General features: G+C 44.3%; 1 protein-coding gene across 3 annotated transcripts in view; it reads left to right on the plus strand.

Annotated features, from left to right (window-relative positions):
- BEGAIN (brain enriched guanylate kinase associated) overlaps positions 1 to 16,894 on the plus strand; it is a 265,926-nt gene that overhangs the window by 139,849 nt on the left and 109,183 nt on the right. For all 3 annotated transcript variants that reach the window (XM_069738130.1, XM_069738122.1, XM_069738141.1), the window contains 2 exons: positions 4,037 to 4,198; positions 8,462 to 8,528. In XM_069738130.1, coding sequence (XP_069594231.1) covers positions 4,037 to 4,198; positions 8,462 to 8,528 — 229 coding nt within the window. The remainder of the gene's footprint in view (positions 1 to 4,036; positions 4,199 to 8,461; positions 8,529 to 16,894) is intronic.

Genomic DNA, 16,894 nt, shown 5'->3' on the forward strand with positions numbered 1-16,894 from the left:
TGACAACCGGCGTCAGGAGCCAAAGGCCTCCATTGTCAGGGAGTCACTGAGGAGAATATCAGAACGGTATCACTGGTCATACACAGAGCGAATACTATTACTTGTGATACAATATATATGAGGACAGTTCCAATCTAATCAGGTCACGAATTATATCAACCACTACTGACTGATACAAAACATAGCAGAAGCGTCAGAACCTCTAAAGTAATCATGTCGTAACGTCATAAAAAACACAACACGTACGGAAACCCAAACCCCAATACACAGTCAAACTGAATTATTTTCTGCGTATTTTTACCTTGGCTCATGTGTGGGCTTCTTGCGCATGCGCTGGAGAATTCTGCTTACCTAGAAAGACAGTGATCCCGGCCATCGTAGGATCTGGACTCTGTGTCCGCATTGTTTAGTCGTGCTGTTATTTCCAATCGATGTCAAAGTATGTGAACCCTGAAGCTGCGGGTTTGGAGATATTATTAAGAGGAGCCTGAAGAGCCAGGAAGTTTATATCTACAGGCGGCCATGATGATTTTCCAAAGGTTTGCAATTTTTGCAGAACAGAGGCTCACCCCACAGGAGCATAATTCATTAGCTTTTCTGACTTTGATAAATAGGTCACAATATAATCTAAAGTCAGCATTTCACCGTCTGACATCCTTTGGTGTCGTCCATCCTCGGTGATGAATTGGGGCCGTTTAGAGCTAATTCTCAGAGGTAGAGGGATTACTAACCTGTATGTAAGAACTGATGCCTAAAGTATCCTCCCAGATCATGTTAGGGGGTCACAATAAAGGCACTGCCAGTGTGTGATGATAGCAGTTAAAGGACTCAGCCACCCGAATGACATTCCTACATTGGGATGATGAAGCAAGACACCACAATTTGCTTCATCCTGTCTGTAAATTCCAGAATACCCATTGAAGGCATTAACCTAAGAGTGATGCTTTGCAAAAGAGAGTTTATTTTTATCTCTGCTCCATTAGCCTATGATCAGTGACTCTAGCTTAGCTGCATTGTCTTTTGGAGTCAAATCCATTTCCTGGCTCAAACTGTTGCTGTATAGGCCATGCCTTTACACCATAGCTCCCAATGGTTCCAAATTAGGACTGTCCCGATATCAGGGCTCAGACCTGCTGTCCCTGCACGTCAGTGCTTTGTCCCAACTTCTAAATACTCACCTCTCTCCAAGGCCTTTATCACTTGGTAGCTCCTCGGGGGCGGGTCCACACCTCACTGCAGCTATGCTTATTCAGATCAGCAGGAAATAATGCATGGCACGTCTTCTAAAGTAGTTGCAGAATTAGTCAGATGATTTCTAATAACCAATCAGCAGTAAGAACCTGTGTCTCCCTTGCGATACACTTCTTTAAGATCCACTAATCAAGTGTTTTGAGGTACAGTTCGAACGTGGAATTTTCCCCCTGTACTTATTAGCTTTCTAGTCTTGTAATATCTATTGAAAAATGTTACTCCACATTTCTTTACTTTGGAAGGGGGCACATACTCTTGTTTCCAGCACCATAATGGTTATGATTAGCAGATCTAGAAATCTGAGCTGGATCGCTCAGAAAGAGAAGGATCCTCGATGACGGGTTGCCAATTGCTCATACACTAAATTGATTTAAAACCTTTTGGTGGATTTTATTGCTGCCTCTCGGGAGACCCAGGAAACTGTAATTATGAAAGACGTCACTGTCCTGAGGATGTTTGGTAGTCAGAGTTCAGAAGGAGATCTGCTCAGGGGTCTCCTGTAAGAAGGTTAGCGATTATTAAAGACCACCAGAGAGAGTGTTAGTTTCTGCAGTCTCACTCTCCGATGCCTGCAGGTTATTCAGACCCACTTATCGGTGCAGGTTATTCAGACCCACATGTCGGTGCAGGCTATTCAGACTTACTTGTTGGCGCAGGTTATTCAGACCCACGTGTCGCCGCAGGTTATTCAGACCCACTTGTCAGCGCAGGTTTTTCAGACCCACGTGTCGCCGCAGGTTATAGATATGTGACGTAACAAGAAAAAATCCTCTGCCCATTGAAAAGTAATAGGACCAGAATTTGCATAAATGACTGCGTATGTGATTTTTATGTGACTTATAGTAAAAATATTGCAGTTTTTATACTAAATAATTATCTCATTATCATTAGAGGGTGGGGTCAGCAAAGTCATCTCATTATCATTAGAGGGCGGGGTTAGCAGTCATCTCATCATAAGAGGGCAGGCTCAGCAGTCATCTCATCATTAGAGGGTGGGGTCAGGAGCAATCTCATTATCATTAGAGGGTGGGGTCAGAAGAGTTATGTCACTAGAGGGCGCTTTCATCAGAATCATCTAATTATCATTAGAGGGAAGGGTCAGCAGAGTCATTAGAGGGTGGGGTCATGAGAGTTATCTCATTATCATTAGAGGGCGGGGTCAGCAGAGTTATATTATCATTAGAGGTCTGGGGGAGCAGAGTCATCTCTTTATCATTAGAGGGCAGGGTCATTAGGGTAGGGCTATACAGGGTGCAGCGGCAGTGCAGCTACAGTGATAAGCTACACCAAGCCATTGCAGCTAGTCATAGCAGTGGGCAGAGTTTTGACCACACATCCGTTAGGCAGTACCGTTACAGTCACATATTAAAGGGCAGGGTCTATAAAGATGTTTTATTATTAGAGAGAGGAGTCAGCAAAGTCATCTCAGCTTCATAAGACGGCTGGAATTATCCCTTATAATAAAAGGGTGGTGTTAATAGTCGCCTTATTGTCATTAGGCCAGTCTCACACGTCCAGATAATTCTGGTACCGGAAAAATCGGTACCGGAATTATCCGTGTCCGTGTGCCAGTGCGTTTCTGTGGCACATCAGTGTGGCACACGTGCAGCACACGTGTGCCGCCCGTCTGCCCACTGGGTACCACACGCACCGTGCCGGAGACAGCGCTAAAGTTTAGCGCTGTCCCCTGCATCTGGTGCTGAATATCTTCCCTGCAGCAGCGTTTGCTGTAGAGAAGATATGAATAATTGTGTGTAAAATCAAGATCCAGGTCATCACCCCCCTCCCACCCCCTGTGCGCCCCCCCCCACCCCCCGCTGTGATTAAAATACTCACCCGGCTCCCGGCTCCCTCGCTGCGTCCTGTCCTGGCCGCACCTTGTACTGTATGAGCGGTCACGTGGGGCCGCCGATTACAGTCATGAATATGTGGCTCCACCTCCCATAGGGGTGGAGCCGCATATTCATTACTGTAAATGAGCGGCCCCCCACGTGTCTACCTGTGTCAGTGGCTCCGGTACGTGAGGAAACTGTCACCTCACGTACCGGAGCCACTGACGTGTGAAACCGGCCTTAGTAGGCATAATAGGCAGTGTCTCCTTATCTCTATAGGATGGGTCATCAGAGTAGTTTCATTAGGCCACATTCACAAGCTCAGTATTTGATCAATATTTTACATCAGTATTTGTAATCCAAAAGCAGGAGACGAGCAATCAGAGGAAAAGTATAATAGAAACACGTCACCACTTCTGTATTATCACCGTCCTGGTCTTGGCTTACAAATACTGATGGAAACACTGACCTAGTACTGAAGATGTGAACGTGGCCTTGTCCTTAGACTTGGAGGCTTAATGACTGATGATATCTGAATTGTACTGATAGACGCCTGGATAATTCACTACAGCCATCATACAGCGCACACTCTCCAATATGGCCCTAATTACTATAATATGTAAGATTAGAACAAACATATTCATCCATCTTAGTGGTGATTCCGTATTGGTATTACCTTGTACTGTACAAGATAAGACCTAAAGAAGAAATCTGCCACTTACAGCTCTGGAGCATTAATACTTAATGCTAATTTATTTGCATACCTGAGAATGTGCAGTGCCTGAGATCCGCTTGTGGAGGCGCGAGGAGGCAGCAGACAGCAGGCAGCAAGCAGACAGCAGCAGCAGGCAGCAGCAGACAGCAGGCAGCAGCAGCAGGCAGCCTTTTTCTCGCGCTGCGTGTTTGCTTCGCTGCTAATTACACTTAGTGGAATATTTCTTCCTTCCTTCCAGCAGCTTACAAGACCAGAAGGAAGAGCTGCAGAAACGCCTGTCATACACAACGCACAAGCTGGAGATGCTGGAAAACGAGTTTGATTCCACCAGGCAGTACCTGGAAACAGAGCTGAGGAGAGCGCAGGAGGAACTGGAGAAAGTGACGGAGAAGCTAAGACGGTCAGTCTTTAATTTCCTAGCAATCTCAGATATTGTGGTGCATTGTAGCTCATCCGTATTTCTTTTATAACTGTTTCTGTGCTGCTTGGCGCCACTTGGAGGCTTCAGTCCTTATAATAGGAGCTCTGTTGGGCCGAAAACTGCGAAGTAACAGGTTAATAACCCCATTGGGTCCCTATAAGATCTCACAATACATAGAAGAAAATGTAGAATTGCTTCTAAGACATGAATACGACTTGGGATTTCTTATATTGAGCTTACGTGTTGTTCTAATGTAAAGTGACCCCAAAAGGCTCTAAGACCACGGTGTAATGACCTGCCCAGGAGGACGTCCTCGAGGGACGAAAACTGATACTTAGCGCAAAGAATTCTACTTTATCAATGAGCAAAAATGAGCAAGTCTGCCCAGTGTCCATTAGACAGAAGAGGTGCCTAGGGGCAGCCACATGCATGAGGGCATGGGCCAAATTATAGTGCATGCACCATGTGGGGTGGGTGAAAAAGTCTCCAATACTTTGCCCCCTCCCGAACAGTAATTATTTCTACTTTGTTATTTTTTTTAAGAAAAGCTATAAACACCTTTTGGGACAATGTTCTTTTTTTTCTTTACCTAAATGCAGGTATTGGAGGCTAAGATATTTTTTTGAATTTGAGTTTCATTAAAAATGTAGCATTGATTGTCTATTGTAGGCTCTTTGTTTCCTCATTGCTTTCTGCATAATGAACCCACTAAGAATCCATCAGTGAGTTTGCTACTCTTACAGTGACATGTAAGCTTCTGGGCACCCTTGGTCAAAATTACTGTGATTGTGAACAGTTAAGTAAGTTGAGGCTGAAATGATCTACAAGACCTAAAGTTACATTTCCTGTGTATCTGAGGCAAAATACCGTATTTTCCGGCGTATTAGACGACTTTCTAACCCCTGAAAATCATCTTAAAAGTTGGGGGTCGTCTTATATGCCAGGTACGGCGTGTGCGGGGAGCAGTCCTGTATGGTTCCCAGGATCTGGAGGAGAGGAGACTCTCCATCAGGCCCTGAGATCCATATTCATGTAAAAAAAAGAATAAAAATAAAAAATATGGGATATACTTACCCTCCGACGGCCCGCGGCTCTCAGCGGTGCAAGCGACGGCCTCCGTTCCTAAGGCTGCATTGAGCAAAGGACCTTCTATGACGTCACGGTCACGCGACCGGTTCCGTGACCGCGACGTCATCAAAGGTCCTTCTCTCAATGCAGCCTTAGGAACGGAGACCGTCGCTTGCACTGCTGAGAGCCGCGGGCCGTCGGAGGGTAAGTATATCCCATATTTTTTATTTTTATTATTTTTTTTACATGAATATGGATCCCAGGACCTAAAGAAGAGTCTCCTGTCCTCCAGACCCTGGGTACCTTCCGCACCGCACACGCCGTATAAGATGATTGGGCGTATAAGATGACCCCCGTCTTATACGGCGAGTATATCCCAAACTCCATATTTTATATGGAAAAGTTGGGGGTCGTCTTATATGCCCAGTCGTCTTATACACCAGAAAATACGGTATATATATTTTCATCTTTTACATTTTAAAAATTACAAAAAGGAAAATGGGACAATGCAATTATTTGGACACCCTGCATGGTTAGCGCCTAGTAGCACCCCCTTTTGCAGGTATCACAGCTTGTAAACACTTATTTGTAGCCAGACAAGAGTCTTTCAATTCTTATTTGAGGGATTTTCCTCCATTCTTACTTGGAGAATTCCTCTGGTTCTGTGAGATTCCTGGGACATCTTGCACCCTCTGCTATTTTGAAGTCTAGCCACAGATTTTCAATGATGTTCAGATCAGGGGACTATGAGGGCCATTGTAAAATCTTCAGCTTGGGCCTTTTGAGGTCATCTATTGTGGATTGTGACTTGTGTTTAGGATTATTATCCATTTGTAGAAGCCACCCTCTTTTCATCTTCAGCATTTTACAGATGATCTTATGTTATTCTTTACATGTTCTTTTCCATACTTCTGGTGCTAAATTTTATGGTGAGGACACAGGAGAGGTGTTCTACTGATGACTTTTCCATGAAGGCCATATTTGTGCATGTGTTTCCGAATAGTAGAACAATGTAACAACTCCAGAGTCTGCTAAATCTCTCTGAAGACCTTTTAGGCTACGTGCCCATGATCAGAAATAGCAGTGTTTTGGTTGCAGCGCACTTGCGCTGCATCCAAAACACTGCGTTCTACATTAGAAGCACATTGGATGGGATTTATAGAAATCCCATGCCCAGTGTGCCACTATTTACCGCTGCGTAAACTCACCCACTGTGCGGGTTTACGAGCCACAGCATGTGAATTTTTCTAGAGGATTTTGACCAATTGAATGTCATTACATGCGGTGAATCCACATGTACTGACAAATAAGTGCAGCAATTAGAACGCAGTGTTTTGGATGCAGTGAAATATGCTGCATCCAAAACGTTGCTATTCTCGATCGTGGGGATGTAGCCTTGCAGTCAAGGGAGGATTCTGATTTGCCTCTCTAACAATCCTACAAGCAGCACTCAATTAACTTTTGCTTGGTCTTCCAGACCTTATTTTGACCTCCACTGTTCCTGGTAATGGCCATTTCTTAATTACATGTACAGAGGAAAAAGGCAACTTGAAAACGTTTTGCCATCTGCTTATATCCTTTTCCGGCTATGTGGGCCTCTACCATTATCGGAGTGCTCGGCAGCTGCTTAGAAGAACCCATGGCTGCTGGTTTTGGCACAAGCTTAGAGGAGGCTAGGTTTTTATAAAGCTGGGAAATTTGCATCACCTGACTTTTCCTAATGATAATAATAATAATCTTTATTTTTATATAGCGCTAACATATTCCGCAGCGCTTTACAGTTTTGCACACATTATCATCACTGTCCCTGTTGGGGCTCACAATCTAAATTGCCTATCAGTATGTCTTTGGAATGTGGGAGGAAACCGGAGTACCCGGAGGAAACCCACGCAAACACGGAGAGAACATACAAACTCTTTGCAGATGTTGTCCTTGGTGGGGCTTGAACCCAGGACTCCAGCACGGCAAGGCTGCTGTGCTAACCACTGCGCCACCGTGCTGCCCTAACGATGATAGTAAATGGGTCATAACCCTAACAGGCTAATTAAGGTCTGAAATTTACCCGAGCACACAAATCTTCAAGGGTGCCCAAACTTTTGCATCTGCCCACTTTCCTTTTTGTAATTTTTAAAATGTAAAAATTACAATATATATATTTTTGCCTTAAATACAAAGGAAATGAGTCATCTGTAACTTTAGGCCTTTTAGATAATTTCATCTTCAACTTGCTTAACTTTTCACAATAACAGTAGTTTTGACCAGGGGTGCCTAAACCTTTACATGATGGTGTGTACAGTATTCCTTCTTCTCATGTCATCTAACACCACATGAAAGTTCAGATCTACTCTGATGTGTTCTTTGGTCATCAATTAGCACAGAGGGGCTCTGAAAAAGACAGATAAAAGAGTTACAAACTTCCTGACAGATTCACAAAGGACTCGTTCTGCCACCAGCAATGTCCCAGAAAACAGTAAACTGATTAGAGGTGAAGCCTGATGATTCCCCATGACTTTCTAGCCTAGTTCAGGACCATTTACCTTTAAGGATTAATCTTTTAGCCCCATTTTGGGAATTCCTATATATGCAATTGTCTTTTCTATAGAACGTGGCTCACATTTAGTGTCTGGCTGCCACCTGTACACTTACACATCACATAGCTTCCGTGTTCATTGCTATAGTATAGAGCTGTATTAATACAGCCCCCCACCCCCACAACAAGTCTGTCAGCGAGACTCATCCGAGGCCCTAATGACTCCCGTCTGCCAGAATTTTTCGCCGCCTGACAAAAAACATCTCTGATTCATTGTTTCTGCAATATTAAGAATAATTAGCGGACACAGTAAGTCATTAAAGAGGCGGCGGGAGGTATCACTGCCATCACTCGCTGCGATTCACAAATGCATGATAAATATTCATAACCTGCAGGCGCCGGCTCTTAAAGGGGCAGTACAGCCAATCCAGCTCATTCACTGTTCATTACAAAGTTACACAGCATCTCAGAATACACGCTCTGGGTGAATTCTTCTTTTTATAAATCTCGGCTTGTTGTCATCTTTTCTGCTCAACATTTTAGGTAGGTTTTATTTACAAACTAAAACAGTGTTCTGGCACTTTAAGAAAAGCACCGATCTGCCAAATATCGATTCAATTGTTTTTGCTTTTTTTTTTTTGCAGGATCCAAACCAATTACTTGTCATTACAAAGAATAAACCAAGAACTGGAGGAGAAGCTGCACAGAATGGTGAGTGCCGGAGGCATTCATGTCAGTGGCATATAAACCATTCATCAGTGCACAGGTATGAGCGGTCTGCAACTACGGCTGCTGCCATCTGTGCTATTGTATCTGTTTATAGTAACTAATAGGGCCATCACTCAGTGTCCGTTCTGTAAGTGTTCTGTGACCCCTCTAACACTCCATGTATTACAGAGAAAGATACAAGAAGAAATATATATTATTTCCTGTAAACATTAGAGGGGTCTATATATGTAACCATATGCAAATTGCCTCTTCTGAGAAAAAGAGGACTTAAACTCTATAGCGCCACCTGTTGGAAGTAGCGATCCTACAAGCCACAATCAACCCTTTAAACAAGTCGTGCAATATGACTTAGGCCGGCGTCACACTCAGCGTATGAAAATACGGTCCGTATATTACGGCCATAATACGCTGAAAAGTCCCGAAAATAGTGGTCCGTAGCTCCTCCGTAGGCAGGGTGTGTCACCGTTTTTTGCGCATGGCATCCTCCGTATGTAATCCGTATGGCATCCGTACTGCGTGTTTTTATCGCAGGCTTGCAAAACCGACAAACGGCTATACAAGGGATCCATGTGTAAAAAAAAAAAACATATATACTGTCTATATATATATATATATATATATATATATATATATATATATATATATATATATATATATATATGTCAGTAGACACATATATGTATATATATTATTACTTCATACAGCGCGAGATAGCAGAAAGCCGGTAATTCAATTACCGGCTTTTGCTTTCTCCTTCCTTAACCCGACATGATATGAGACATGGTTTACATACAGTAAACCATCTCATATCACCATATTTTTGGCATATTCCACACTACTAATGTTAGTAGTGTGTATATGCAAAATTTGGCCGTTCTAGCTATTAACCCCTTCAAGACCCAGCCTATTTTGACCTTAAAGACCTTGCCGTTTTTTGCAATTCTGACCAGTGTCCCTTTATGAGGTAATAACTCAGGAACGCTTCAACGGATCCTAGCGGTTCTGAGATTGTTTTTTCGTGACATATTGGGCTTCATGTTAGTGGTAAATTTAGGTCAATAAATTCTGCATTTATTTGTGATAAACACGGAAATTTGGCGAAAATTTTGAAAATTTCGCAATTTTCACATTTTGAATTTTTATTCTGTTAAACCAGAGAGATATGTGACACAAAATAGTTAATAAATAACATTTCCCACATGTTTACTTTACATCAGCACAATTTTGGAAACAAAATTTTTTTTTGTTAGGAAGTTATAAGGGTTAAAATTTGACCAGCGATTTGTCATTTTTACAACGAAATTTACAAAACCATTTTTTTTAGGGACCACCTCACATTTGAAGTCAGTTTGAGGGGTCTATATGGCTGAAAATACCCAAAAGTGACACCATTCTAAAAACTGCACCCCTCAAGGTACTCAAAACCACATTCAAGAAGTTTATTAACCCTTCAGGTGCTTCACAGCAGCAGAAGCAACATGGAAGGAAAAAATGAACATTTAACTTTTTAGTCACAAAAATTATCTTTTAGCAACAATTTTTTTATTTTCCCAATGGTAAAAGGAGAAACTGAACCACGAAAGTTGTTGTCCAATTTGTCCTGAGTACGCTGATACCTCATATGTGGGGGTAAACCACTGTTTGGGCGCACGGCAGGGCTTGGAAGGGAAGGAGCGCCATTTGACTTTTTGAATCAAAAATTGGCTCCACTCTTTAGCGGACACCATGTCACGTTTGGAGAGCCCCCGTGTGCCTAAAAATTGGAGCTCCCCCACAAATGACCCCATTTTGGAAACTAGACGCCCCAAGGAACTTATCTAGATGCATAGTGAGCACTTTGAACCCCCAGGTGCTTCACAAATTGATCCGTAAAAATGAAAAAGTACTTTTTTTTCACAAAAAAATTCTTTTAGCCTCAATTTTTTCATTTTCACATGGGCAACAGGATAAAATGGATCCTAAAATGTGTTGGGCAATTTCTCCTGAGTACACCAATACCTCACATGTGGGGGTAAACCACTGTTTGGGCACATGGTAAGGCTCGGAAGGGAAGGAGCGCCATTTGACTTTTTGAATGAAAAATTATTTCCATCGTTAGCGGACACCATGTCGCGTTTGGATAGCTCCTGTGTGCCTAAACATTGGCGCTCCCCCACAAGTGACCCCATTTTGGAAACTAGACCCCCCAAGGAACTTATTTAGATGCCTAGTGAGCACTTTAAACCCTCAGGTGCTTCACAAATTGATCTGTAAAAATGAAAAAGTACTTTTTTTTCACAAAAAAATTATTTTCGCCTCAATTTTTTCATTTTCACATGGGCAGTAGGATAAAATGGATCATAAAATTTGTTGGGCAATTTCTCCCGAGTACGCCGATACCTCATATTTGGGGGTAAACCACTGTTTGGGCACACGGCAGGGCTCGGAAGGGAAGGCGCGCCATTTGACTTTTTGAATGGAAAATTAGCTCCAATTGTTAGCGGACACCATGTCGCGTTTGGAGAGCCCCCTGTGTGCCTAAACATTGGAGCTCCCCCACAAGTGACCCCATTTTGGAAACTAGACCCCCCAAGGAACTTATCTAGATGCATATTGAGCACTTTAAACCCCCAGGTGCTTCACAGAAGTTTATAACGCAGAGCCATGAAAATAAAAAATAATTTTTCTTTCCTCAAAAATGATTTTTTAGCCTGGAATTTCCTATTTTGCCAAGGATAATGGGAGAAATTGGACCCCAAATATTGTTGTCCAGTTTGTCCTGAGTACGCTGATACCCCATATGTGGGGGTAAACCACTGTTTGGGCGCACGGCAGGGCTCGGAAGGGATGGCACGCCATTTGGCTTTTTAAATGGAAAATTAGCTCCAATCATTAGCGGACACCATGTCACGTTTGGAGAGCCCCTGTGTGCCTAAACATTGGAGATCCCCCAGAAATGACACCATTTTGGAAACTAGACCCCCAAAGGAACTAATCTAGATGTGTGGTGAGGACTTTGAACCCCCAAGTGCTTCACAGAAGTTTATAACGCAGAGCCATGAAAATAAAAAAAAAAATTATTTTCTCAAAAATGATCTTTTAGCCTGCAATTTTTTATTTTCCCAAGGGTAACAGGAGAAATTTGACCCCAAAAGTTGTTGTCCAGTTTCTCCTGAGTACGCTGATACCCCATATGTGGGGGTAAATCACTGTTTGGGCACATGCCGGGGCTCGGAAGTGAAGTAGTGACGTTTTGAAATGCAGACTTTGATGGAATGCTCTGTGGGCGTCACGTTGCGTTTGCAGAGCCCCTGATGTGCCTAAACAGTAGAGACCCCCCGCAAGTGAAACAATTTTGGAAACTAGACCCTGAAAGGAACTTATCTAGATATGTGGTGAGCACTTTGAACCCCCAAGTGCTTCACAGAAGTTTATAATGCAGAGCCGTGAAAATAATAAATACGTTTTCTTTCCTCAAAAATAATTATTTAGCCCAGAATTTTTTATTTTCCCAAGGGTTACAGGAGAAATTGGACCCCAAAAGTTGTTGTCCAGTTTCTCCTGAGTACGCTGATACCCCATATGTGGGGGTAAACCACTGTTTGGGCACACGTCGGGGCTCAGAAGGGAAGTAGTGACTTTTGAAATGCAGACTTTGATGGAATGGTCTGCGGGTGTCACGTTGCGTTTGCAGAGCCCCTGGTGTGCCTAAACAGTAGAGACCCCCCACAAGTGACCCCATTTTAGAAACTAGACCCCCCAAGGAACTTATCTAGATATGTGGTGAGCACTTTGAACCCCCAAGTGCTTCACAGACGTTTACAACGCAGAGCCGTGAAAATAAAAAATCATTTTTCTTTCCTCAAAAATTATGTTTTAGCAAGCATTTTTTTAGATTCACAAGGGTAACAGGAGAAATTGGACCCCAGTAATTGTTGCGCAGTTTGTCCTGAGTATGCTGGTACCCCATATGTGGGGGTAAACCACTGTTTGGGCACACTTCAGGGCTCGGAAGTGAGGGAGCACCATTTGACTTTTTGAATACGAGATTGGCTGGAATCAATGGTGGCGCCATGTTGCGTTTGGAGACCCCTGATGTGCCTAAACAGTGGTAACCCCTCAATTCTACCTCCAACACTAACCCCAACACACCCCTAACCCTAATCCCAACTGTAGCCATAATCCTAATCACAACCCTAACCCCAACACACCCCTAACCACAACACTAACCCCAACACACCCCTAACCCTAACCACAACCCTAATTCCAACCCTAACCCTAAGGCTATGTGCCCACGTTGCGGATTCGTGTGAGATATTTCCGCACCATTTTTGAAAAATCTGCGGGTAAAAGGCACTGTGTTTTACCTGCGGATTTTCCGCGGATTTCCAGTGTTTTTTGTGCGGATTTCACCTGCGGATTCCTATTGAGGAACAGGTGTAAAACGCTGCGGAATCCGCACAAAGAATTGACATGCTGCGGAAAATACAACGCAGCGTTCCCGCGCGGTATTTTCCGCACCATGGGCACAGCGGATTTGGTTTTTCATATGTTTACATGGTACTGTAAACCTGATGGAACACTGCTGCGGATCCGCAGCCAAATCCGCACCGTGTGCACATAGCCTAATTCTAAAGGTATGTGCACACGCTGCGGATCCGCAGCAGTTTCCCATGAGTGTACAGTTCAATGTAAACCTATGGGAAACAAAAATCGCTGTACACATGCTGCGGAAAAACTGCACGGAAACGCAGCGGTTTACATTCCGCAGCATGTCACTTCTTTGTGCGGATTCCGCAGCGGTTTTACATCTGCTCCAATAGAAAATCGCAATTGTAAAACCGCAGTGAAATGCGCAGAAAAAAACGCGGTAAATCCGCCATAAATCCGCAGCGGTTTAGCACTGCGGATTTATCAAATCCGCAGCGGAAAAATCCGCAGAGGACCAGAATACGTGTGCACATTCCTAACCCTAGCCCTAACCCTAACCCTAACCCTACCCCTAACCCTACCCCTAACCCTAACCCTACCCCTACCCCTAACCCTACCCCTAACCCTACCCCTAACCCTACCCCTAGCCCTAACCCTAACCCTACCCCTACCCCTAACCCTAACCCTAACCCTACCCCTAACCCTAACCCTACCCCTAACCCTAACCCTACCCCTATTCTAACATTAGTGGAAAAAAAAATTTCTTTATTTTTTTATTGTCCCTACCTATGGGGGTGACAAAGGGGGGGGGTCATTTATTATTTTTTTTATTTTGATCACTGAGATAGATTATATCTCAGTGATCAAAATGCACTTTGGAACGAATCTGCCGGCCGGCAGATTCGGCGGGCGCACTGCGCATGCGCCCGCCATTTTGGAAGATGGCGGCGCCCGGGAGAAGACGGACGGGACCACGGCTGGATCGGTAAGTATGATAGGGTGGGGGGGGACCACGGGGGGGACCACGGGGGGGACCACGGGGGGGGGATCGGAGCGCGGGAGGGGTGGAACGGAGCGCGGGGGGCGTGGAACGGAGCACGGGGGGGCTGGAACGGAGCACGGGGGGGTGGAACGGAGCACGGGGGGGGGGGGTGGATCGGAGTGCAGGGGGGGTGATTGGAGCACGGGGGGGTGATTGGAGCACGGGGGGAGCGGACACGAGCACGGGGGGGAGCGGAGCACTGGACGGAGGGGAGCCGGAGCAGTGTACCGGCCAGATCGGGGGGCTGGGGGGGTGATCGGTGGGGTGGGGTGGGGGCACATTAGTATTTCCAGCCATGGCCGATGATATTTCAGCATCGGCCATGGCTGGATTGTAATATTTCACCCGTTATAATGGGTGAAATATTACAAATCGCTCTGATTGGCAGTTTCACTTTCAACAGCCAATCAGAGCGATCGTAGCCACGAGGGGGTGAAGCCACCCCCCCTGGGCTAAACTACCACTCCCCCTGTCCCTGCAGATCGGGTGAAATGGGAGTTAACCCTTTCACCCGATCTGCAGGGACGCGATCTTTCCATGACGCCGCATAGGCGTCATGGGTCGGAATGGCACCGACTTTCATGACGCCTACGTGGCGTCAAAGGTCGGGAAGGGGTTAAAATAAAGGGTTAAATGGCGGAAAAAATTGGCGTGGGCTCCCGACAATTTTCTCCGCCAGAGTAGTAAAGCCAGTGACTGAGGGCAGATATTAATAGCCTGGAGAGGGTCCATGGTTATTGGCCCCCCCCTGGCTAAAAACATCTGCCCCCAGCCACCCCAGAAAAGGCACATCTGGAAAATGCGCCTATTCTGGCACTTGGCCACTCTCTTCCCATTCCCGTGTAGCGGTGGGATATGGGGTAATGAAGGGTTAATGCCACCTTGCTATTGTAAGGTGACATTAAGCCAAATTAATAATGGAGAGGCGTCAATTATGACACCTATCCATTATTAATCCAATACTAGTAAAGGGTTAAAAAAAAAACACACACACATTATTAAAAATTAATTTATTGAAAAAATCACAAAGGTTGTTGTATTAATTTATTCTACTCTCAATCCACTCACTGAAGACCCTCGATCTGTAAATTAAAAAAAAAATAATAAACCAACAATATACTTACCTTCCGAGGATCTGTAAGGTCCAACGATGTAGATCCATCTGAAGGGGTTAAAATATTTTGCAGACACGAGCTTTGCTAATGCAGGCTGCTCATGTCTGCAAAACCCCAGCGAATGTAGGTAAAGTAGGTCAATGACCTATATTTAGCTTCATTTTCGGTGAGGCGCCCTCTGCTGGCTGTTCCTAGATCGTGGGAACTTTCCTAGAAAGCTCCCTGGCTCGAGTTCATATGAGGACAACCAGCAGAGGGTGCCTCTTATGATCTCGAGCAAGGGAGCTTTCTAGGAAAGTTCCCACGATCTAGGAACAGCCAGCAGAGGGCGCCTCACCGCAAATGAAGCTAAATATAGGTCATTGACCTACTTTACCTACATTCGCTGGGGTTTTGCAGACATGAGCAGCCTGCATTAGCAAAGCTCGTGTCTGCAAAATATTTTAACCCCTTCAGATGGATCTACATCGTTGGACCTTACAGATCCTCGGAAGGTAAGTATATTGTTGGTTTATTATTTTTTTTTTAATTTACAGATCGAGGGTCTTCAGTGAGTGGATTGAGAGTAGAATAAATTAATACAACAACCTTTGTGATTTTTTCAATAAATTAATTTTTAATAATGTGTGTGTGTTTTTTTTTAACCCTTTACTAGTATTGGATTAATAATGGATAGGTCTCATAATTGACGCCTCTCCATTATTAATTTGGCTTAATGTCACCTTACAATAGCAAGGTGGCATTAACCCTTCATTACCCCATATCCCACCGCTACACGGGAATGGGAAGAGAGTGGCCAAGTGCCAGAATAGGCGCATCTTCCAGATGTGCCTTTTCTGGGGTGGCTGGGGGCAGATGTTTTTAGCCAGGGGGGGGGGGGAATAACCGTGGACCCTCTCCAGGCTATTACTATCTGCCCTCAGTCACTGGCTTTACTACTCTGGCGGAGAAAATTGTGCGGGAGCCCACGCCAATTTTTTCCGCCATTTAACCCTTTATTTTAATAGCTAGAACGGCCAAATTTTGCATATACACACTACTAACATTAGTAGTGTGGAATATGCAAAAAAAATGATGATATGAGATGGTTTACTGTATGTAACCATGTCTCATATCATGTCGGGTTTAGGAAGGAGAAAGCAAAAGGCGGTAATTGAATTACCGGCTTTCTGCTATATCGCGCTGGATGAAATATTAATATATATACATATATGTGTCTACTGACATATATATATATATATATATACCTATTCTATGTGTACACATTTATTCTACCTATTCTACTGTAAGCTGTCAGTGTGATTTTACTGTACACCGCACTGAATTGCCGGCTTTTCTCTCTAACACCGCTGCGTATTCCTCACAAGTCACACTGCTGGTCCGTGTGTAATCCGTATTTTTGGGGCTTCCATAGACTTTCATTGAGGTTTTATTTGCGCAATACGGTGACAAACGCAGCATGCTGCGATTTTCTACGGCCGTAGAAAGCCGTATAATACTGATCAATTTAATACGGCAGATAGGAGCAGGGGCATAGAGAATAATTGTGCCGTATTTTTTGCGAGTTTTACGGACGTAGTTTCTGCGCTCTTACGTCCGTAAAACTCGCAAGTGTGACGCCGGCCTTAAGGTACCGTCACACTAGACGATATCGCTAGCGATCCGTGACGTTGCAGCGTCCTCGCTAGCGATATCGTCCAGTGTGACAGGCAGCAGCGATCAGGCCCCTGCTGTGCTGTCGCTGGTCGGGGAAGAAAGTCCAGAACTTTATTTGGTCGCTG

The sequence above is a fragment of the Ranitomeya imitator genome, chromosome 1 (genome assembly GCF_032444005.1).
Source record: "Ranitomeya imitator isolate aRanImi1 chromosome 1, aRanImi1.pri, whole genome shotgun sequence".
Lineage (NCBI taxonomy): Eukaryota > Metazoa > Chordata > Amphibia > Anura > Dendrobatidae > Ranitomeya > Ranitomeya imitator.